General features: G+C 44.6%; 2 protein-coding genes across 2 annotated transcripts in view; one reads left to right on the forward strand and one right to left on the reverse strand.

Annotated features, from left to right (window-relative positions):
- The window catches only part of LOC141076815 (uncharacterized), a 918,929-nt gene that overhangs the window by 508,520 nt on the left and 386,083 nt on the right, over positions 1-24,326 (reverse strand). The gene's annotated exons all lie outside the window — the stretch shown is intronic.
- LOC141076796 (uncharacterized) lies at positions 1,687-23,977 on the forward strand. Its single transcript, XM_073564106.1, has 6 exons — positions 1,687-1,842; positions 12,845-13,024; positions 13,108-13,231; positions 13,315-13,412; positions 13,611-13,701; positions 22,194-23,977. Exons 1-6 carry the CDS (start codon positions 1,687-1,689, stop codon positions 23,216-23,218), a joined length of 1,674 nt encoding a protein of 557 aa, XP_073420207.1. The 3' UTR covers positions 23,219-23,977.

Consider the following 24,326-nt stretch of genomic DNA (forward strand, 5'->3'; position numbering starts at 1 on the left):
ATTTCATTCCGCTGCTGCCTGCAGGCAGCGTCAGTTATAGTTCCCCTGGCTTGACCGGCTGACCCCGTTACACCCTGATTTGTCCTCTGCCCGTTGCCTGAGTTCCTGTGCCTTCCCCACTCCTGCTACCCTGCTCATCTTCGTGTTTGCTCCCCGTGCTGTGACCTCTTGGTATTTGACCCGGCTTGTTCTCTGACCTGTTTTACTGTCTCACGTCTCTGGCATCTCTGCTCCCAACTGGCTTTGACTTCTCTGGCTTGTAGCTAACCACGTGTATTGCTGTTTCCTCTGGTACTGCGTTCCCTGTCCGTTACTGACCCGGCTCATCTGTTTCCTCTGGTACTGCGTTCCCTGTCCATTACTGACCCGGCTCATCTGACGACTCTCTTGCCACCTAGTGGCACCTGCGCTGCTGCACTGTGGTGGTACGCTGTGAGTGCAACCTTTCTTCCCTCATCAGCACCCCCTGGTGGAGGTTGCATGCTACTGTGCTGCAGCAGCATTACATTATAACTGACATTATATTTAAAGGGGTTTATCATTTTCTTCCCTGGTTATGAATCTGCTTCGTAACTTGGCGGATCAGGTGTCCAATTTGATGCAAATGATACGGGGATTGTCGGTGGAACACCGAGCCCTGGCCACGTCCCATACTCATTTGCAGAAAGAGATGGCGGAGACTGTTAAAACTGTGCAGGGTGCCCCTCCCTCATGTTGTTGGTAGGACTGGTGATTTTTTAGATGTCACCTTGAACTCTCCCGAACCCTCGGTCAAGCTACCTGGCATCTTCTCTGGTGAGAAGGATAAGTTTCGTACATTCACTGAGAGTTGCAAATTATTATTTTCGCTTAGACCTCGATCCTCTGGGGATGAGAGTCAGCGGGTGGGGATTATTATATCCTTGCTCATGGAGGATTTTCCATACTGGTCTTTCTCGCTGCTCCCTACTGCCCCTGAACGGATGTTGGTGGATAGGTTTTTTGAGACCTTAGGACTTATCTATGACGAACCGGACTGTGTCAGGTTGGCAGACGACACTATCATGGATCTTGTTCAGGGAAACCGCTCAGCCGAGTGGTATTGTTCGGAGTTTAGACGATAGTACCCCGAGGTGTCCTGGAACGACTCTGCTCTTTGGTGCCAGTTCCGGAGGGGACTTTCTGATCCTCTGAAGGACGCTCTGGCTGTCCATCCACCACCTAGTTCCTTGGAGGAGGCTATGACTCACGCCATCCGGATGGATCGAAGACTACAGAAGAGGGGTGTTATGCAGCTGGAAGTTCCATTACTTCCGATTAATTTCGACGTTACACCACATTCTGAGCCCATGGAGGTGGGGGCCACTGCTGTCAAGGAAAAGGAGAGGAAACAATGATGGAAAGGGAGACTCTGCTTCTACTGTGGTAGTTCGAGACACTAGAAAAAGAACTGTCTCTCCTGTCCTCCGATTCCCAATGTGCCAAGAAACACCTAAGTCTGGGTAACTAATGAGGAGGTTGCCCAGACTCTCAGGTACCTTTTTCCTCATTGGTTAAGTTACTGCTGGAAGAGGAGCTTTATGTCCAGAACTGTTGAACTCCCACTTCCGTTTTTGTGGACTTCTGGTCATCTTGAACTTGATTGACTCTGAATTGGTGGCCAAATGTAAGTTAGGGACAATTAGGTTGGGAACTCCAATTAATATCATGGCCATTGATAAAACACCTCTTGCTAATAATGTTATTAAGTTTGTCTTTGAGGAGTTTATCCTCAAGGTGGGGTACTCTCATCAAGAACGTATTACATGTTTTGTTCTGGACAAGCTTCCTGTGGGATTGGTGTATGGATTTCCCTGGTTACGAGTACATAACCCGATTGTTAACTGGGAATCCTGGGACATTGTTAATTGGGGTCCTAATTGTTTGATGGGGTGCATTGTAAATGTACCTGTGTCATCTGTCAGTCTGGAAGGTATTCCAGAGTACATAAAGGATTTTGAGGATGTGTTCTCCGAAAAGGAGGCTGAGGTCTTACGACCACACCACCCATTTGATTGTGCTGTTAATCTCGTTCCTGGTGCCAAATTGCCCGAGGCCCGTTAGTACAATCTCTCTGGCCCTGAGCAGGCTGCTATGAAGGAGTATATCTCCGAGAGCCTTCATAAAGGACAAATTCGTCCTTCTGTTTCTCCTGTGGCGGCGGGGTTCTTTTTTGTTAAGAAAACAGATGGTCGTTTATGCCCATGCCTTGATTTTCGAGAATTAAATAAAATCACCGTAAGGAACACTTACCCCTCCTTCTTATTCCTGATTTGTACAATCAATTGTCTGGTGCCAGGTGGTTCTCTAAGTTGGACCTCAGGGGAGCATATAATCTCATCCGTGTGCGGGAGGGGGATGAGTGGAAAACGGCATTTCTCACCTCCAAGGGATAGTTTGAGAACTTGGTTATGCCTTTTGGCCTGACTAACGCTCCAGCAGTGTTTCAAAATTTTATGAATTATGTTTTTCTGATTTTGTTGGGTGCTTCATGGTAGTTTATCTGGATGATAACCTTATAAATTCTGCTGATAAACAGAAGCACATGGGTTACCTTCGTGCAGTCCTCCATAGGCTTAGGGAGAACTCCCTCTTTACTAAACTGGAGAAGTCTTCATTTTTTATTCAAGAATTGTTCTTTCTGGGGTTCATTTTGTCTGCTGAGGGGTTTCGCATGGACCCTAGAAAGGTACAGGCTATTGTGGATTGGGTGCAACCCCGAGATCTCAAAGGTCTTCAGCGTTTTCTGGGTTTTGACAATTATTATAGAAAATTTATCAAGTGGTTTTCTCAGATGTGTAAACCCCTCACGCATTTAACTCACAGGGGGCTGATCTCAAAAACTGGTCAGCTCCAGCTTTAGCGGCGGTTTCTTCTAAAAAATAATTTTTTATGTCTGCCCCTGTACTAATTCAAGTGATCTATCTGAACCATTTATCGTGGGAGTGGACGCCTCGGAGATGGGAGTGGGGGCAGTGTTGTCCCAGAGGCCCACCACGTTAACCAATTTAAGACCATGTGCCTTCTTTTCGAAAAAAAAATTTCCTCTGCTGAAAGGAATTATGATATGGTTAACTGGGAGTTATTAGCTATTAAACTGGCTTTTGAAGAATGAATGCACTTTTTGGAGGGGGCTGTCCATCGAATCACAGTCATTACGGACCACAAGAACCTGTCGTACATTGAGTCCGCCAAACGTTTAACTCCAAGTCAGGCAAAGTGGTCACTTTTTTTTCTCGATTTCAGTTTTCTATCACTTTTAGGCCTGGGTCCAAGAATGTGAAGGCTGATGCTTTATCTCGCAGCTTGGATCCAATGTCACCTCCTGAACCTCCTTCCTCCATTCTACAGCGCGGAGTAGTTGTGGCTGGGGTTTTCTCAGCATTGGAGCAGGAGATTCGGGAGTCCCAGTCTCTTGCTCCTCCGTCTGTGCCTGATAATAAGTTCTTTGTGCTGGTCCAATATCGGTTAAGGGTGCTCTGGGAGTTCCATGACTCAGCTCTTAGTGGGCATCCTGGAATCTCGGCCACGTGTAAAGCCATCGCTAGGATGTTTTGGTGGTCCTCATTGGCTTCTGATGTCACTGTCTTTGTGTCCTCCTGTGAAACATATGACAGTGCTGAAACCTCCCATAACTAGCTGGCCGGGGAATTAGTGCCATTTCCATTTCCAATTCCAGATAGACATTGGACTCATTTGTCCATGAATTTTGTCACTGATCTCCCTCCTTCCAATGGCAAACCTGTGGTCTGGGTAGTAATGGTTAGGTTCTGTAAACAGGCGCATTTTGTACCGTTGGCGGAACTGCCTAATGCTGAGACTTTATCGAAACTATTCATTGAGCATGTTGTGCGATTACATGGTGTGCCTATGAGTGTGGTGTTTGATAGAGGGGTGCAGTTTGTGTCTAAGTTCTGGAGGGCTTTTTGTAAAAGGCTGGGTATCAGTTTGACCTTTTCATCAGCCTATCATCCCGAGACCAAGGGTCAGACTGAAAAGACCAATCAGTCTTTGAAGCATATTTTACGGTGTCTTCCACATCTCGACAGGATGATTGGTGCTCTTCATTACCTATGGCAGAATTTGCATTTAATAATCATGTCAATCAGTCCACTGGTACTTCCCTGTTCTTCTGTAATTATGGTTTTCACTCTCATTTTGGTGAATTTTCCTGGCTGGATTTGGGGTGTCCAGGGGCTGATTCGGCCATTCTGCGGTAGGTTGAGGTCTGTAGGGAGGTCCAGAGGAACATTGGAGAGTCTCAGGGCAAGTATAAATTTTTTTGCGGATAGACGACGATTGGTGGGACCGGCATTCCAGGTGGGGGATAAGGTATGGTTATCCACCAAGAATATAAGGTTGAAGGTTCCTTCTGCTAAGTTGGGTGCCAAGTTTATTGGTCCTTACGAAATTTTAGAGGTGGTTAATCCTGTTGCTTTGCGCTTGCGCTTGCCTCCGTCGTGCGGATCCCCAATGTGTTTCCTAAAAAGTAAATTATTTTACAGTAGTAATAGTGTCCCTAATTGGACCATAAAGAAATTATGTTTCCCACTTGTCACCATAAATTAATATAGCGTGTTCCTCATTCTGGCCCTCAAACAGTAATTTAGTCCCTCATCCTGGCCCCCTTTATTTAATAATCTTGCCCAGCCTGGCCCCCTTTATTTTATAATATGCTCCAGCCTGGCCCCATTTATTTTATGATATGCCCTAGCCTGGTCCCCTATGTCCCTTTTCCAGCCTGGCCCCCAGATATCCATCCTACACCCCCAGCTATACATACTGGCCATATGTGTCTTATCCTGCCCCCATATATCTTTCCTGGACCACCATATATCCTTCCTGGTCCCTTTTCTTGCTCCCCCATATATCCATCCTGGTCCCCCATATATGTGCATCCTGGACCCCCATATATTTGCTTCCTGGTCTTTTGTCCTGCCCCCCATATATGCAACCTGCTCCCATATATGTCCATCCTGGCCCTTCCCCATATATCCATCCTGGACCCCATGTGTATCCATCCTGGCCCCCATGTGTCTCTATCCTGGCCCCCCATGTGTATCCATCCTGACCCCCCCATGTGTAGCCATCCTGGCACCCCCATGTGTATCCATCCTGACCCCCCATGTGTATCCATCCTGGCTCCCCCATGTGTCTCCATCCTGGCCCCCATATGTATCCAGCCTGACCACAATGTGTATCCATCCTGGCCCCATATGTATGGGACGCCCTCACACCCAGGGCTGTGGGGTACTCGGTACCGGGCCCAATGAGCTTCAATGGGAGATATCACGGCAGCTGGGACCCGGCCCGTGGCCCTGGGCGCCCATTGTAAAAGGGGAATGTTCAGTGTGCTTATGATGAGTGATTCATGACGCCACCTGTGGTGTTTGGCAATAGAGATGTAAGCCGACGCTGCAGACAGATCCTCTGGGACAGATGGTGTGGTGCAACAGTGATGATATAGTCCCAGGCTGTGTAGGTGAAGTGACACTTAGATGGTGTAGTGTCGGGCGCAGGGGATGTAGCAGTGCGGAGCGGGTTGGCGCAGGAATAAGTGGAGGACACCAGGGCATGTAGTTCCAAAGCTTTACTCACAGTCTGTTGTGGTACAGGTGCCCGCATCCGTGCCGTGTCCTCCGGGTCAGGAGCTCAGCCAACTTCCAGGCAAGATGAAGTACTCCTTTCCAACACTCCGCCAACATATGTGCCTTTTCTGAAAGTCTCCTCTTATAGCGCCTTTGAGTGAAGTACTCCTAGTACTGAGTTACACTGGAGTTCCTCCTGTCAGATGTTCCTATGAACTCTACTTGTACGGCAGACAGCTGTAGCCTGCTTCGGGGACTCCTTGCTACTAAGTCCCGGCTCACTAATATGTTGCTGTTGTGCCCCCAAGTCTTGAGTGGGAATAAAGTGGTCACTACTTCTATTCCTCCGGTGTCTGCTGCAGGACCATTAGTATCCGTACAACCTCGGGGACCGGACCCCGGCCTTGCGCTTAGAACTTGAAAAGGGTTCGCCTCTAACCCTGGTCCTTGTTCTCTTATTCTCCTCACGTTCCTTGCTAATTCTTCTTCCCAATAGAGAATCAAGCTTCCTTTCTCTGTCTCTTTCCTGTGCCAGCAGTCCCAGATCACTGTGGCCTGCTGCAGCACTTCCTTCTTCCATCCCTCTCCCAGGGATCTTCTCTGTCTCACACTCTGTCCTACTACATCCTCACTCACTGACTGAATGAAAGACTGAACGAATGACTCAACTCTTCCCGCTCTTTTATGTGAACTAAACTCCACCCACCTCCCATCACGTTTCGTGTTCCAAGCAGGGAGCCACCAAGGGGCGCTATGCTACACTCCAAGCAGGGAGCCGCCGAAGGTGCTTTGCTACACTACTTTGTGGTGTGGGGTGCAGTTGTTGGAGTGTGGTCAGGTGTCTCCACCTTACCTGGATAGTGGGGTACCACACCTCAGGAGGAGGTGCAGTACCTCTGTGGCGACTGAACCCTCAGGGGCGCCACATGTATCTATCCTGGCCCTCATGTGTATCCATCCTGGCACCCCATGTGTATCCATCCTGCCCCCCCATGTGTGGCCTTCCAGGCCCCCATGTGTGGCCATCCTGGCCCCCATGTGTATCCATCTAGGCCCCCCATGATTAAACATCCTGACCCCCCATGTGTCTCCATCCTGGTCCCCCATGTGTCTCCATCCTGTCCCCCATATGTATCCAGCATGACCCCCATTTGTATCCATCCTGGCCCCCCATGTGTATCCATCTTGCCCCCCATATGTATCCAGCCTGACCACCATGTGTATCCATCCTGGCCCTCATGTGTATCCATCCTGGCCCCCCATGTGTATCCATCCTGGCCCCCATGTGTATCCTTTCTGGCACCCCATGTGTATCCATCCTGCCCCCCATGTGTGGCTATCTTGGCCCCCCATGTGTATCCATCCTGACCCCCCATGTGTCTCCATCCTGGTCCCGCATGTGTCTCCATCCTGGCCCCCATATGTATCCAGCATGACCCCCATTTGTATCCATCCTGGCCCCCCCATGTGTCTCCATTCTGGCCCCCATATGTATCCAGCCTGACCACTATGTGTATCCATCCTGGCCCCATGTGTATCCATCATGGCCCTCATGTGTATCCATCCTGGCTCCCACATGTGTAGCCATCCTGGCCCCCCCATGTGTCTCCAACCAGGCCCCCATATGTATCCAGCTTGACCACCATATGTATCCATCCTGGCCCCATGTGTATCCATCCTGGCCCCCATGTGTATCCATCCTGGCCCCCATGTGTATCCATCCTGCCCCCCATGTGTATCCATCCTGCCCCCCCATGTGTATCCATCCTGGCCCCCCATGTGTATCCTTCCTGGCCCCCATGTGTATCCTTCCTGGCACCCCATGTGTATCCATCCTGGCACTCCATATGTATCCATCCTGGCCCCACGTGTGTATCCATCCTGGCCCCCCCATGTGTATCATTCCTGGCCCCACATGTGTATCCATCCTGGCCCCCCCATGTTTATCCATCCTGGCCCCACGTGTATCCATCCTGGCCCCCCCATGTGTATCCATCCTGGCCCCCTATGTGTCTCCATCCTTGTCCCCCCGAGTGTCTCCATCCTGGCCCCCCAATGTGTATTCATCCTGGCCCCCCATGTGTATCCATCTTCGCCCCACGTGTGTATCCATCCTGGCCCCTCCATATGTATTCATCCTGGCCCCTCATGTGTATCCATCCTGGCCCCCCATGTGTATCCTTCCTGGCCCCTCCATGTATATCCATCCTGGCCCCAATGTATATCCATCCTGGCACCCCATGTGTTTCCATCCTAGCACCCCATGTATTTCCATCCTGGCACCCCATGTGTTTCCATCCTGGCCCCATGTGTTTCCATCCTGGCCCCCCATGTGTAGCCATCCTGGCCCCCATGTGTATCCATCCTGGCCCCCCATGTGTATCCATCCTGGCCTCTCCATGTATATCCATCCTGGCCCCCATGTGTATCCATCCTGGCACCCCATGTGTATCCATCCTGGCACCCCATGTGTATCCATCCTGGCACCCCATGTGTTTCCATCCTGGCCCCCCATGTGTATCCATCCTGGCAGGGCTGTGGAGTCGGTAAGCCACAGTTGCGACTCCGACTCCTGGATTTTATCTGGCTCCGACTCCGGCTCCGACTCCGACTCCTTCATAAATGGCCAATTCATAACAACAAATTTACTGTTGTAAAATATTAAACATCGTGCTTATTCAGTTTCTCACCATCATATAAGTAATCAGACCACTTAGAGCAAAAACTACATTTATTAGAATACAATTAGAATATAGCAAATAACTTTTATAAACTTTTCTAAACTGTAAGTAAATATGCAATAAACACTTTTATGCAGTTAATAAGAAGAAATCTATAAATTTGTCCTCAGAAAAAGTATTGCCTCTGTCAGATCCTCCTTCATGGATGCCCTCAAATCTGATCTAATTATTTTGAGAGCAGAGAACAACCTCTCTACACTAACTTGTGTTGGTGGCAAAGCAGTAACCACTCGGGCAACATCTCTGACAATGTCAGGATACAGAGGAATCGCTTGTTGCACTGTTATTTTTGATGAACGGTCAAATTTCTCAATTTCTTTTAGTGCACATGAAAAATTCTGCTGAAATGTACTGGCTGTGTTCCTTGATGGGGATGACTCTTCTTCTATGCGGGAACGCTTTGCACGGTCCTTGTGATCCAAATATTTTTCTAAATTAAATTCTTCATCAGTTGATGATGAGGGTGAACATGTGGCAGGATGACCAAATTCTTCTTGTTCCTCCTGACTGTTCTGCAACCCTTTCATCCTTACTGCTATTTCAAACAGAGCTTCTTTTCCTTTACTTAGCTGTTGATCATCTAGAAGAATCCGATGCATTGGGTCTACATAAACAGCTGCCAAAAGAATGTTATTTTGTAATAGTAGCTCCTCTCTCCGTTTCATTGATGTAGCAATGCCACTTGCAATTAACCCTCCTCTTTGGGACAGGCGAAACATCAGGTTCTTCCACTCCTTTAAGAAAATACCTGGAGTTAAGTCCTCTGCTTGTAATTTTTTAGTCACTGTAAATGGGTGCTCTAGCAATTTTTCCAGCTCAGTCATTTGATTCCACTGACTTTCATTTAGCGTCAGTTGAGGGTTAGCCATGTCTACAAGAAAGGTTTTCAGTTCAACCAATGAATCATTAAGTAAGTACTGCCCCATCGTGTGGCTTGATCAATAATTGCCCCTTTTCCAGCACGTCTCTTCAAAATTGAGTCAACTTTAGGGGTTCTGGCAACAGTAGCCAATTTTCTCACCTTGCCAATCAGTGCAGCAGCATGTCCTTCTTGCAGACTGTCTCTTATAGCCAGCTGTAGCGTATGCACAACACAGCGCATGTGATGAATGAAAGAATATATTGACACAGTTTCAACAAGATCATCTAAACTATCATGTTGCTGTTCATCTGAAGCAACTTCAGTTTGCTCCTCAGTTACAATACTGTGTTCCTCTATTTCAAACATTTCTGTGTCTGTGGACCCAGAATGTTCTTCTAGCTGCTGGTCACCATCATTACTCTCATTCATTAGCTTAATAGTACTTATCATATTTGAAGCATTGTCAGTTACAACAGAAAGAACTTGCTCTTTTTTAAGTTCATAATCTTGCAGAACCTTTTCCACCAAGACCTGGAGAAACTCACTGGTGTGATGACCTTTGGTGTCTTTTACTGCCAATGTCTTGGTAACTATTTCATTTTTGTCACAAACAAATCGGACATTGATGGCAAAATAGTTCACTCTGTGACGTGTGCAGGCATCCATTTTAAGAAGCAGAAAGCGTCCCTTGAGAGTTTTTTTAAGTTCTTCCTTTTGTTTAAAAGCTTCTTCGATTACTAATTTTCTAATACTCTCTCTCTCCAGAGAAACACCAAGCTTGCGGGCCATTTCCCCATTCAGACACATAAAAGCTGGTCGTGAAAATAATGAAATAGGCACACTATCCTTTACAACAAGCTCTCTGATCTGTTTTTTAAATGTATCTACTGTCATTGTCACAGTAACTTTGTCACTGACAAAATATCTTGCAACTGATGGCTGCAAAGTTCTCTGCTCCTTTGTTTGGCTGGAAGAGCTGGGCACTGGTTCATTGGTTTGGATGCAGTCTTTCTCATCCACTGCTTTCAGTACTTCTGGATGAAAGCGCTGTAAATGTCTCTTTAGATTAGAAGCTCTGGTAGGAGCATTTTTATCTTTGCCTGAATATGCACTCCTCTTGGCTTCACAGCATTTGTTTTCGTCTGGATCATTTGTCATACACTGACAGACATAATGTTTTCTATCTTGAGTGATGGTGAAATGTTCAAATACAGCTGATTTAATGTGATGCTTATTTGACATTCTCAGGTTTTTAATTCTGCATTCACAATCCAAATGACAATTGTTTTTCCTAAAAACAATTGTACAAAATTATTGCCAGGTCGTACAACTGATATAGTGGTCAGTAATACTGTTATTATTCCTCATGTACTCAGAGTTAACTGATGCAAAGTTTGTTGAAAGGATAATACTTCTTACAGTCTTCCTCTTCTGAGTAGCAGGCAGCTGTGAGATGCTTGGAAGACGCACACCTAGTATGATCTAGTCTAGAGGAGGAGCTTTACTACTAAGAATTTGCAACACATTTTCACTTTCAGTTTCATACATTGTAAGTAGGGGGGTTGGGGCAGCATGAGGTTAACCAAGTATAAGATTAGATGAGGGCAGTGGAGAACAGTGACACACAAGAAGTAAGAAATGTCTCTATCTCCAGCAGAACTGCTTATCACTCTTGTTCATAGTTTGATAGAACATATATATTTGAGTAACATTTATAAAATTCATATGAAAGTTCAATTATGAAATATTAATACATTTTTTTTAAAGCTGGAGTCGGAGTCGGTACATTTCTACCGACTCCGACTCCAACCAAAACTAACTCCGACCACGACTCCGACTCCACAGCCCTGCATCCTGGCCCCCCCATGTATATCCATCCTGGCCCCCCCATGTGTAGCCATCCTGCCCCCCATGTGTCTCCATCCTGGCTTCATGTACAGAGAGAGGACAAAAAAAGATCAGAGTTTTGAGCTCGTACCAGGTGAGGTTATAATTAACACATATTCTCAAGTCCACACATATCATCACTTTCATACTCTGGAAGGGATATACATCAGGGATTGTATCCGAGATGGAGGACACCATGGCATTAAGAGCCAAGTGTGACAAGGGTGAGTTACACTACCTTTCCCAAATCCTATGGAACTTCTAGGGACATCCTCTGTGTCTATATAATATGTTTTCATAAGGAATTATATTGTTTGCTAATTAGGAAAGCCTAAGGCCAGAAGTAAACCCAATAAATCACTGTACATGGAGACTTTGGGATCAGATCATTTCTGTCCGTGTTGATTGTGGAAACAAAAAATCTTTTCTAAAAGCCTCAAACTTCTGTGTGTGAATCAGAGCTGAGATCTAACGTGATAGAAGATTCCAGTGCGGGGAAGACGGGAACCTTCATATAGACGGCCGGTGGGGATGGGTCAGTGACCGACTCTGGCCAAATCTGTTTCTAGAGCCATAGTAGAAGATGAAAATGTCGTCCTCATCATGAAGGAGTTATTTCTCATGTCGCGTGTAATGAATATCTCCTGCAGTATTGCTAATGCCGATTCCAGTGTAGGTAATGAGACGAGAATTAGCGTTATGGAAGATGAGTCTATGAGAAACATGTTCAGCTGCCGACTCTGAGGAAGAAACTGCTTGTTGTCTGTGGCCTAAATATATAGGTGTTACACCCCGGGCTGCGCCGCCTCGACTTACCTCACTTCGGCATCCTGGCAGGTCTCTGGACGAGGGGCGTGCCACTCGGTGTCCTCGCTTCTGAATGAAGCTCTTGACCCGGAAGTCTTTCCTGACCTGCAGTAGCCACTAGTATATCAGGCTGCTTCCTACTAGGGGAGGCGCCTGATTATCACTTTGCTTCCCTGCTAGCCCAGCTAGGTTCCTACATGGTCACCCTTTGTACTCAGGTCCCTGCGTGTACCCGGCTTGCTTCCGAGTATGCGCTCTGCACTCACTTGTACCCTGCGTGCTTCCGAGTGTGCGCTCTGCGCCCTCCTGTACCCAGCGTGCCCCTGTATTCACCCTGCTAGACACGGTCTCTCGTGCCTCCTTTGAGCTGGCCACCTGGTACCAGCAGTCGTGGTACTTCATCCCCCTGGGTCTACCCCTGACGCTCCCTGTATACGGGTTGGTACTCACTAGGTCAGCTCACCCAGGGTGGGTTGATATCATGGCCCAGAGAGTCCACTCCAGGAGTTGTTACAATAGGTTTTATCAGTAGATATCAGGAAAGAAAACTAAACCCTGTAAAATAATAAATCTCCTCATATGTTTCCCTTATTATATCCAGTAATTGTATTATTACACAGGATTCTTATGATGTTACATCGGATCATCTTCTTCTCATTCAGGTCTCTACAATATCGGATCCTCTCAGTGAAGATCTTCTACAAAAGAGAATTTTCCTCATTTACCCATCAGGGATGGATATGGACAGAGACAAGATGGCGGAGAGGATGTTACACCTCACCCTAGAGATCCTCTTCCGTCTCACTGGAGAGGTGAGAGATTCTGATGACGTCACAATACATCATTCTTATCTACGGGAATAACAGATGGACAGAACTGGAGAGGTGAGGACTCTGGAAATGTCTGTAGTGAGATTTATTAATGTGTCTCTCCATAACCAGGATTACACAGTGGTGAAGAAGACCTCTAGTGATCGCTGTCAGGACCCTGTGTCTGAGGGATGTGGAAGACCCCTGAGCCCAATCACGGGGCCTCCACCTCACCCTCTGATCCATGAGGACATCAATGACCTGAAGATCCTAGAACTCCTCTACAAGATGATTGAGCTGCTGACTGGAGAGGTGACACTGCTGGGAATGCTGGGACATTATACAGTAACACTATGAAGGGATCGGGGGGATGACGGTATCATTGTATGTGTCAGGTTCCTATAAGGTGTCAGGATGTTGCTGTCTATTTCTCCATGGAGGAGTGGGAGTATTTAGAAGGACACAAAGATCTGTACAAGAACGTCATAATGGAGGTTCCCCAGCCCCTCACATCACCAGGTAATAGACAGGACTAAATACACACGGCCTACAATTATCTGTATGTAGAGAATGAATTCAGTCCCTGTATGTGTTTCCTCCAGATCTATCCAGTAAGAGGACAACACCAGAGAGATGTCCCCGTCCTCTTCTTTCACAGGACTGTAACCAAGAAGATCCCAGTGTTCCTCAGGATCATCAGGTAGATGGAGAGAAGGTGTCAGGAGATCTCCTCTATGATGTGTAGACGGCTGTGAAGGTCTTGTGCTCAGTCTTGTTTTATCCACCAGTATTATATGTTTTATACTTGTGTATTGAGAACGGTGGAGATGGCAGGATTAGAGCTGATCATAGATGGGACTTCTCCATCTGTCTGTGACATTTACAGTATTTGTTTCAGGGTGAAGATCTGACCGATATTAATCCTACAGAGACATATGTGAGAGATGATGAGTGGTGTAAAGAGGAGATTCCCACATATGACTACCCAGGTGAGTAGTAACCATTACATACAGAGAAGTCACAGATTCTTATAGTCCAGTTGTACCGGCTCTGGCTGTGGTGGGGAGGTGGGGGAACGGCATCAGCGGAGCAGCGGGTCACAGGAGGATGTGTTATGAGTTCATTTTCTCCTTCACCTCTGATGTCTGAGGAACTCCCTCTGCTGGTGAAAGGAGGTGGTGAAAGTGATCTGGATGGGAGGAACCTATCATCAGATCAGATAGAGTGTGATTGGACATCCGGAATTTCTGAGTGGATATAAGTCAGCCGACGCCCTGCTGTTCTGCTGGTGATCCTTTCTGCTCTGAGCTCTGGTATCCAGTTCAGTTTCTGTCTACTAAAAGCTAAGTGTTGCTCTGTTATTTTTCCTGGAGATTTTGTCTGCTTCTTAGTGTTTGTTTTCAGCCTGCTCTGATTTGGACCTGCTGAACTCATTTTTGTCACTGATCAGTAGATCCCTTTGCTCTGTCTTCAGAATCTCCTGAGTGCTGATATAGTATTTTGAAGTCTAGTGACTTCAGGGACTTTTTCTTATCAGACGTGTTGGACATTGTTGATAGGGATTTTCACGGATTGCAGCCAGCATCTTTTCTGTCCTGTCCTATCTAGTTAGATGGGCCCCGTCATTTGCTCAGCCTGTCCTTCTGTCTGTGTTTGTGTCTTCATTTGTTTTCACCGACAATACATGTTGGGGGCTGTCTATTGCTTTGGGGTCTGCTCTGGGGCAGTTTAGATTTCCCCTTTCTTTCTTTAGGCCTATATAGTCCTCCGGCTGTGAACGAGGGGTCTAGGGCATCGTAGGAACCCCCCACGGCTACTGTTAGTTGTTGTGAATAGGATCAGGGGTGTGCAATCCGCTAGTTACCAACCTCTCTGGTTTTCTGGACTTAGCCTATGTTTTTGTTTTTTCCTCCTCCGGTGACTCAATCATAACAAGGATGGAGCGGTGGCTGCGGCTAACTCCTGTTCTTGCTGCTAAAGAGAAATTAATATTCACTGCATTCCACTCCCATGGGCTTGGAGGGCAATGAATATTCATTTCTCTTTAATAATAGTATCTTGATATGATTAGCCTCCAACCCCGGTCCTGGTATGCATGGCCCCATCCTTATAATTGGCCCACACCACCATCCCCATTGCTATCCTGGTATGCATGGCCCCTTCAGAAAACATTAAAAATCAAACCATTACACTTACCTACCCCGCACTCCCTCGCAGCGTCCTGCTCCAGTGCCAGCAACAGCTTTATGCTTGTAAGCAGCGCATGGCAGGGACATCATGTGCTGCTCACAAGCAGAGCACAGCTGCCAGGACTGTGCACGCAAAGGGCAGTGAGTATTCTTTGCTCTTCAGTAGCGCGCAGTGTCAGCCACCGGCTTCCTGCTGCTACCTGCGGTCACGTGTGCCGCTACTTAAGAGAAATGAATATTTGTGAATACTCACTGTTATCAGCGCTGCTTACAAGCAAATAGCAGTTGCTGGCACCGGAGCAGGACGCTGCAAGGGAGCGCCGGGTAGGTAAGTGTAATGGTTTTTTTTTAATGTTTTCTGTTGGGGCCATGCATACCAGGATAGGAATGTGGGTGGGGGTCACTTATAAGGATGGGCCCCTGCATACCAGGATGAGATGGGGCCCTGCATACCAGGATGAGATGGGGCCCTGCATACCAGGACGAGATGGGGCCATGCATACCAGGACGAGATGGGGCCATGCATACCAGGACGAGATGGAGCCATGCATACCAGGACGAGATGGGGGCCCTGAATATCAGGATAGGGATGGGACCATGCATACCAGGATAGGAATGATGGGACCATGCATACCAGGATAGGGATGGGACCATCCATACTAGGATGAGATGGGGACCCTGCATACCAGGGTAGGGATGGGGACATGCATACCAGGATGGGGATGAGGACATGCATACCAGGGTAGGGATGAAGGGGCCATGCATACCAGGATAGGGATGAGGGGGCCATGCATACCAGGATAGGGATGAGGGGGCCATGTGTATCAGAATGGGGAGGAGGGGGCCATATATACCAGGATAGGGGATATTAAGTACAGAATTTACCACATTTTTTGGTTCCATTTTTTTTCCTAATTTCCTCTAAAACCTAGGTGTGTCTTATGGTCCAAAAAACACAGTAATTTCAAGGAGGATTGTGATAATCTACAGGACAAACATTACACCTGTGCCATGATATATCTCTAAGCTGTGCGTGGCTGATGGCTGTAATATACATTTATTCACGCCTGCAGGAGATGTGTTGGCTCCAGCTCTGGTGTCATGGATTCACTCCTCGTCATGAATTCCATTATGTTTTCCATCCTAAGGAATTCAGATTACTGCACAATCTCTCCTGAAATGGGGGCGCTAATACTTTCTCTACTTTTCCGGTCAGGACTCATAGTAGCTCCAATGATCCACCATAAATGAGTGCAACTCCAGTTTAGTGTTCTCCCCTGGTACATACGTTGTTGTTGGGGATGTAACATATTTTTTTATTCTATGTCTTCTTTTTAACCTGTCAGATTTTGGAATAAATTCTCGGACTTTTGTGCGCTGCCAGATAAATTCACCAATCCAATATTTAGGAGAAAGATTAATCCATTTATTTCCCAACGCGTTTCGAAATGTATACCATTTCTTCATCAGGGGATGACAATATATGATCAAACAGAACTGTCACAGGTTATATACAGCATGATTTCAAAAAGCGGCGCCAAAAAGGTCACATGTCATCTGGTGCAAATGTCAGGGTTCAAAGTATCACAGTTGAACTAATGCACTAATTAATCTCAATTCATTAAAAGCAATGTTTTTATTATAGAAAAAATGAAGAAAAGAAAAAAGAAAAGAAAAGAAGACCGAAAGAAAAAAATATATATGTATATATTAAAAAAACGAACTCATGACATCTAAAAAAACTTTTTGGCAAAGAAATGTATATCTTAGTGCACTGAACCACGGTCAGGTCATACTTGGCAGAGAGGGAGAAAAAGGACTAGTGGAGAAAAGATAAAATGTTATAATTAAAAATGATATGTATAATTTATTTGACAATAAAAGGAAGCTTTCTCTTGCTTTTTTTAAAAAATGTATGAATCACCAATTGTGTCCGTGGATACTGCAATTGATTATAGAAAACTCTCACACGTCACTTGAAAAGGAGACGTTGGTTTCATTCACAAATATTCAGAATATCTGATAGTAAGAGGGCAAAGACACTGACTACGAAGAGCTTGCGTAGCGTTCGATGAAAGAAACCAGGATCGCTACCCGTATTGTCCCTCATACAGAGGGAGAGAAAGATAAAGGAGGGGAAAAGGAAAAAAAAAAAAAAAAAAAAAACCACTCATCTTCAATACAGGAAAAATAACACTATTTTCTACAGAAAAAATAAAAACATGCATATAAAAGTATATAGTAAAAATATATAAAGGAATAAATTAATTCATCCACATTATAGAAATAAAATACATGGAATAAAAAGTCGCACATAAAAAAGGGGTTAAAACATACCAGATTAGATAAAATTAATTCTGAAAAACAGGTACATGCATCATTAAAAATTATTAAAAGAGAAAATCATCAAATTTATTCTATTCTAAAGAAAAACCTCTGAAATTTCGTTTAAACCAAATGGCTTGAGTGTATTTAACCTATAGATCCAAAATACTTCTTTTCTATTTATTAATTATATATTATAATGATATACATTTCTTTGCCAAAAAGTTTTTTTAGATGTCATGAGTTCGTTTTTTTAATATATACATATATATTTTTTTCTTTCGGTCTTCTTTTCTTTTCTTTTTTCTTTTCTTCATTTTTTCTATAATAAAAACATTGCTTTTAATGAATTGAGATTAATTAGTGCATTAGTTCAACTGTGATACTTTGAACCCTGACATTTGCACCAGATGACATGTGACCTTTTTGGCGCCGCTTTTTTAAATCATGCTGTATATAACCTGTGACAGTTCTGTTTGATCATATATTGTCATCCCCTGATGAAGAAATGGTATACATTTCGAAACGCGTTGGGAAATAAATGGATTAATCTTTCTCCTAAATATTGGATTGGTGAATTTATCTGGCAGCGCACAAAAGTCCGAGAATTTATTCCAAAATCTGATGTGTAAGCGGTCACAGAGCTGACCTTTGGACGTGCAGCAAGCAGATTACTGATCCTACATGCTTGAACCTCTCCTAAAAAGGGTGAGTATAATCTAAATTACTTTTCCAGCATTAACCCGGATAAGACCCTATTGCGCTCTTTGTGTTCCTTTAGTTTTGACACTTTCTTTTTAACCTGTTCATTCTGTATGATAGTTTGATTGTGGTGGGATCGGCCTTCCTGCCTAATGTGAGTCTGTAACTCCATGATAGTCTTGAAAAAAATCTCTCCATTGCCTCTTCCAAATGCCTAAGATCTAAATTTAAAGTTCCCCTGTCAGCCGGATTGTGCACAGTAACCTACAGACACTGTCAGGTCACCGCCGTTATACTGATTACAATGATACCTGGTGATGAACTCCGTCTTGTGGTTGTTGTTTAATCTGTATTTGTAGTTTTCAGTTAATGAGATTCTCCTGCTCTGGGGCGGGGCTGTGGGCGGGGCTTTATGTGGTCTGATTACATATTCATCTGTATTGGCTTATGACAGGTCGCTGATCCCTCACTGACCTGCCCCCATTATTACATAATGCATATAATAGTGTTGATATTATTGTTGATAATGCCTATAATATTGTGGCTATTGTGAGGCTTAGAAAAAAATTACATCCAGCAAAATGTCACCAGCGATGGCGACGCCTGCACAGTAGCATCTATAAGTAAGAGAGGCTACTGGACAGGGGCCGCTGGTGACATTTTGCTGGATGTAATTTTTTTTCTAAGCCTCGATGTAATTTTTTTTCTAAGCCTCACAATAGCCACAATATTATAGGCATTATCAACAATAATATCAACACTATTATATGCATTATGTAATAATGGGGGGCAGGTCAGTGAGGGGTCAGCGACCTGTCATAAGCCAATACAGATGAATATGTAATCAGAGCACCACATAAAGCCCCCCCACAGACCCGCCCCAGAGCACGAGAATCTCATTAACGGAAAGCTACAAATAAAGATTTCATCACCAGGTATCAAAGTAAGACACCTATCCATAACTAATCCTATAGTTATATGATAAATAAAGATGCAGCCAGAATAAAGTCTTATATTAGAAATAAAACAAAACACAGGGCAAGTGGGAAGAGCCGGGCAAAGCACCAGAATTGGCGCATCTATTAGATGTGCTGTTATGAGCTCATTTTCTGCTCCACCAGTTGGGAGTTCCCCTTCCGTTTTCCATCTGTTGGTGACAGGAGGTGGAGAGGTTGGCTTAAGTGGCAGCGATCTGCCACCTGGTGAGGAAGCTAACGATTGGATCTCTGGAGGATCTGAGTGGATATAAGACAGCCAACGCCCTATCCTGTTGCTGGTGATTCAGTCTGCATCTCAGGTCTAGGACTCAGCTCTGTTCCAGTCTTCTCAAGATAAGTTTGTTTTTTTGCTAATGTTCTCACTTGCTCTTGTTGGTCATTTCAGGTTTTGTGTGGTCAGCCAGTCCGGCTGGGCTGGTCTGGATTTCTACACTTATTTGCCAAATTGTCTTTTTTTTTGTCCCTTATTAGATTGGCCTCTTTTTGCTCTGTCTCAGAATGTTTCAGAGTGCTGATATAGTGGGAGAAGTCTAGTGACTTCAGGGTTAATTTAGCTATCAGTTGTGTTGGACATTTTTGTAGGGTTTTTTGGTAGATTGCAGACAGTATCTTTCCTTTCCTATCCTTTCTAGTTAGTTTGGGCCCCATCGTTTGCTCAGCCTATTTTCCTGCCTGTGTTTGTGCTTTCATCTTGCTTCACCGTCAATACATGTGGGGGTCTGTCTATTCCTTTGGGGTCTGCTCTGGGGCAGTTAGTTTTTCTCTGTTCCAGCTTTAGGCTTATGTAGTTCTCCGGTTGTGACGAAGCATCTAGGAACAATGTAGGAACGCTCCATGACTGCTTCTAGTTGTGCTGTTAAGATTAGGGATCTGCAATCTGCATAGCTACCAACTTCTCTGGTTTTCTGAGACTTAGCTTGTTGTCTTGTTTTTCCTCCTCGGTGACACAATCATAACAATGTGCCTTTTCTGGGTAGCTGCGGGCTGCTATTTTTAGGCTGGGGGGTCAATAACCATGGCCCTTTACAAGCCTGAGAATACCAGCCCCCAACTGTCAGCTTTAGCAAGTCAGGTTGTCAAAAATGGGGGGGAATCCATGCCATGTTTTTAAATTATTTGTTTATATAATTAAAAAAACAGTGTGAGGACCCCTCTATTCTTGATAACCAGCCTTGCTGAAGCTGACAGATGAGGGTTGCAGCCCCCAGTTGTAAGTTTTGCCAGACTGGTTATAGAAAATACAGGGGAACCCACACCGGTTTTTTCATTCCTTTATTTAGTTATAACGCAGGCGGTGGGTGAGGAATACTCCCATCATCTGCTCCTGCTGTCACTGTCCTTGGCAGCAGCGGGTGTAGGTTGATGGGAGTAATAGTCCCAAACGCCCGCACCTACTATCATCATTCTCACTTTAATATAGCTCTCATCATTCTCCCTGCTGGCAGAGCAGGGGAGAATGATGAGAGCATCTTCAGCACCTGCCACCGGGGAACAGCGATTAATGTAGCGCTTCTTCCCTGCCGGCCGTCCATGTGGTACGGATGCTGAAATAGTTGTCACACGTGTGCCACGAGTATTACACACATGGACATCTCCGGTACCGGAAATATCAGGACGTGTGAAACCGGCCTTATACACAGTTCTCTTTAAATGCCTAATATTGAAACTCATCTGACAGAAAATATTGGAGCTTAGGATAGTTTAGATTGTGAAGTCTCCGAGACCCATACTCTAATTACACCACAGAGGTTTCACCACTAGTTACTCATTTATTACTGATGGAGACTGTGGAGTTTGATCATTTCAGTAGTTCCTAATCAGGCCCCATTATTAATATCTGACGTGTGTCACTTCATGTGGTGATAACTTTGGAATTATTCATAAAGGATAATAGAAAAAAATGGATCTTACAAATTATTTTCCAGCTTCGCACTATACCCTAGATACAATTGTACACTACTGTCTGGGCACATGGCAGTGTTCAGAAGGGAAGGAGCGCCATTTAGATATTTGAATGCAGATCTAGCTGGAATAGTTTGCAGACACAATGTATTGGGAGCACTGTTCATGGTCACCTGGCAGCTCAAAAGATGTCCTCTATGAACATGCTTGGCACTATCTTCTCTGCTTTATATATCCCAAGGATTGCCTTGCTCATCGCCCTTTAACACCATTACATGGAATCTGGACTTACACTGGGACCTCTAGGCTTGGACCATGGTGTTACCTGCTATTCTGTGGTGTTAGATGGCAAGAAGAATAGTCAGGTAGCTGGGTCAGAACCAGAAGGACAGAATACAGAATCAGAAGACACAAGAGTAGTCAGTAAACGGGCCACAGTCACAGCAGGAAACAAATACACAAGCCGCAAGCTGAGCACAGAGGACTGAACCAGAGGAGAACAGCGCTGTATCTGGCAGATTCCGGCCATGTGCTTTGCACTTTAGTAGGGTGTGGTACTTTCCAATTGGCTGAAGTAGGGAGCAGATTACTCCAGCTGGACAGCAGGAACAGATCCCAGATGAGATTGGACACACCATATGCAGAAGCCCTAATATAACTAAATGACAGAAAACCAGAATAGTCGAAATCCCCATAAAGTGATTCCATGTTATAAATTAATTCACTGAGGGTTATAATCCTTAGGAGGAGTGAATGTTTTGACTCCACAGCCCCTTTTATGGAAATTAACATGCAATGGATGTTGGAGAGTGAAAATTACACATTTGCCATTTTATACCCAGCACATAGTGCCCAGATTGTGCTCCAGGAGACACACACCACAAATTAAGTGGATTCTTCTCACTATAATATTGCTAAATACAGGGATCCTAAATGTTGTTTGCGCACACTGCAAGACTCCGAAGTGAGAGCGGATTTTGTTGGATTGGTTTATAGAAATCTTGTTGCTTTTCAACAGTCTTTGAGCCACTAATAGTGTGGGAACCTCTGTTTTTCCAATGACAGATGATGAACCTGAGTGGGGACTTGTTTTTGTGAGATGAGAATTGGTATTATTTTTGCCTACATAACATTGATTGGTTTCTTTTTATTCGATATTTGGGAGGCAGAATGAACAAACAGTTGAACACCGCACACTACTGGCTCATCCAACAAGGTTTGCTATTACACTGTGAACTGTCATTGTCTTGGGAAATAATTAAAGCTTTTACATAGCTTGCTATTTTTATGGACAGTCTAAGTAGAAATTTTCAAAAATATAAAACTCAAGGATATTTTATTAAAAAATAATTGTTTTTATCTTAGCAGATGACTGTACCAGGAGATCAGAGGGACAGCTGACATCTACAATTTTTAAATCTGATGATCTTGAGATCCTACAAGATACAACTGAAGTGATTGCTATTACTCCAGATATACCATCATCCATTCACAGCAAAGATCTGTCTTCTGATCCTATGAAACAGGTCCCATCTTCTCATTCATTACTGACTACTAAGGAAAATCAAAGTCACAAAAGAGGCATTAAAAAACGAACTGCTCCTAAAGCAAAGAAGTCATTTTCATGTTCAGAATGTGGGAAATGTTTTACAAGGAAATCACATTTTATTACTCACCAGAGAATTCACACAGGAGCGAATCCTTTTTACTGTTCAGAATGTGGGAAAAATTTTGCACATAAATCAAATCTTGTTATCCACCAGAGAAATCACACAGGAGAGAAGCCTTTTTACTGTTCAGAATGTGGGAAATATTTTGCACAGAAAGCACATTTTGTTGCCCACCAGAGAATTCACACAGGAGAGAAGCCTTTTCCCTGTTCAGAATGTGGGAAATGTTTTAACACTAAATCAGATTGTGTTAAGCACCAGAGAATCCACACAGGAGAGAATCCTTTTGCATGTTCAGAATGTGGGAAATGTTTTAACACTAAATCAAATTGTGTTAGGCACCAGAGAACTCACACAGGGAAGAAGCCTTTTTCATGTTCAGAATGTGGGAAATGTTTTAGAAAGAAATCAAATTGTGTTAAGCACCAGAGAACTCACACAGGGGAGAAGCTTTCTTCTAGTTCAGAATGTGGGAAATATTTTAACCAGAAAGCGCTTCTTGATAGACACCAGAGCATTCACACAGGGGAGAAGCCTTTTTCATGTTCAGAATGTGGGAAATGTTTTAGCAAGAAATCAAATTGTGTTAGGCACCAGAGAACTCACACAGGGGAGAAGCTTTCTTCCAGTTCAGAATGTGGGAAATATTTTAACCAGAAAGCGCTTCTTGAACGCCATCAGAGCAGTCACACAGAGGAGAAGCCATTTTCATTTTCTTAATGTGGCAAATATTTTACTTGGAAATCAACTTTTAATAAACATCAGAGACGTCACATAGGGGAGAAGCCTTTTATATGTTCATAATGTTGGAATAGTTTTAACCAAAATTGTACCTTCTTAAATGGGTTGTCTCTTGTCATTCCTCATGTTTGCTGACGAAAGGAAAAAAATAAACCTTATTAATTGCATATGTAAAACTATACCCATAATTCGCCCCCTGATGGTTAGTTGGAAAGTGACTAATAGAAAAAACATGTACCCCACATCTCAGTATATAGGGTGAGGTAACGTTTACACACTCACTCTCCAAGCCTCTCATTTCTATGGGTTTCATCATCCTCACCAAAGGCGACTCATTAGGAGACTATTTAATATTGACCTATATTCTGTGAAGGGTTAATACTAAAATCAGAGTTGAAGTTTCGTTTTATCCATTCTCTGAAGGTTTCGTTTCTCCATTTTTGTTGCTGTAAGATAAATTTTTATAATTGGCATGGGCTGTCATGAAACCAGACTGTTCCCATCTGTACAAGATAAGGAAGGTGGGAGTGTAAAACTCTGAATAATATGCCATTATGCTACTTTCTATTTGGATACGGACATATATGTAGTTTCCGGTTTTCTTGCAATATTATTGGCTTATAAAGTGAAATGATGCTATTGGTACTTGAGAACCTTGCATAATTAAGCAAAATGTTATAAAAGAAGTGACTAAAATAAAGGGGCTTAGTGATCTGCCTCGATCCTCCCGTACAGAGACCCCCGTCTCCGTGTGGTCATTTGAGTTGCTAGCAACACTGGAATAAATTGGACATCACTGGCTCAACCGTGAAGGGTTAATTTAGCCCTCCCTAAATAGCTACCCCGACAGCTGGCGCCCAACGTGGGGCCCCCGAACAGGGACGCCTCTGCCCCCGGAGGACAACAAGACAAAGGACCCTCGGAGCGGACACAGGTGCTGGAAAATTGGGACTGATCATCCCCCACGGCAACCACGGTAAGTTGGCAGTTACACTGTTCAGACTGACCGTTTGGTGTGGTTTTCCTGTGCTTGTTGCTGCAAAGAGGATCTGAGGTTTGTCCCCGTGGTGGGGTGATTCATGGGTGG

This window comes from Dendrobates tinctorius, unplaced genomic scaffold (genome assembly GCF_039654945.1).
Source record: "Dendrobates tinctorius isolate UK_male_01 unplaced genomic scaffold, ASM3965494v1 ptg000430l, whole genome shotgun sequence".
In the NCBI taxonomy this organism is placed as follows: domain Eukaryota; kingdom Metazoa; phylum Chordata; class Amphibia; order Anura; family Dendrobatidae; genus Dendrobates; species Dendrobates tinctorius.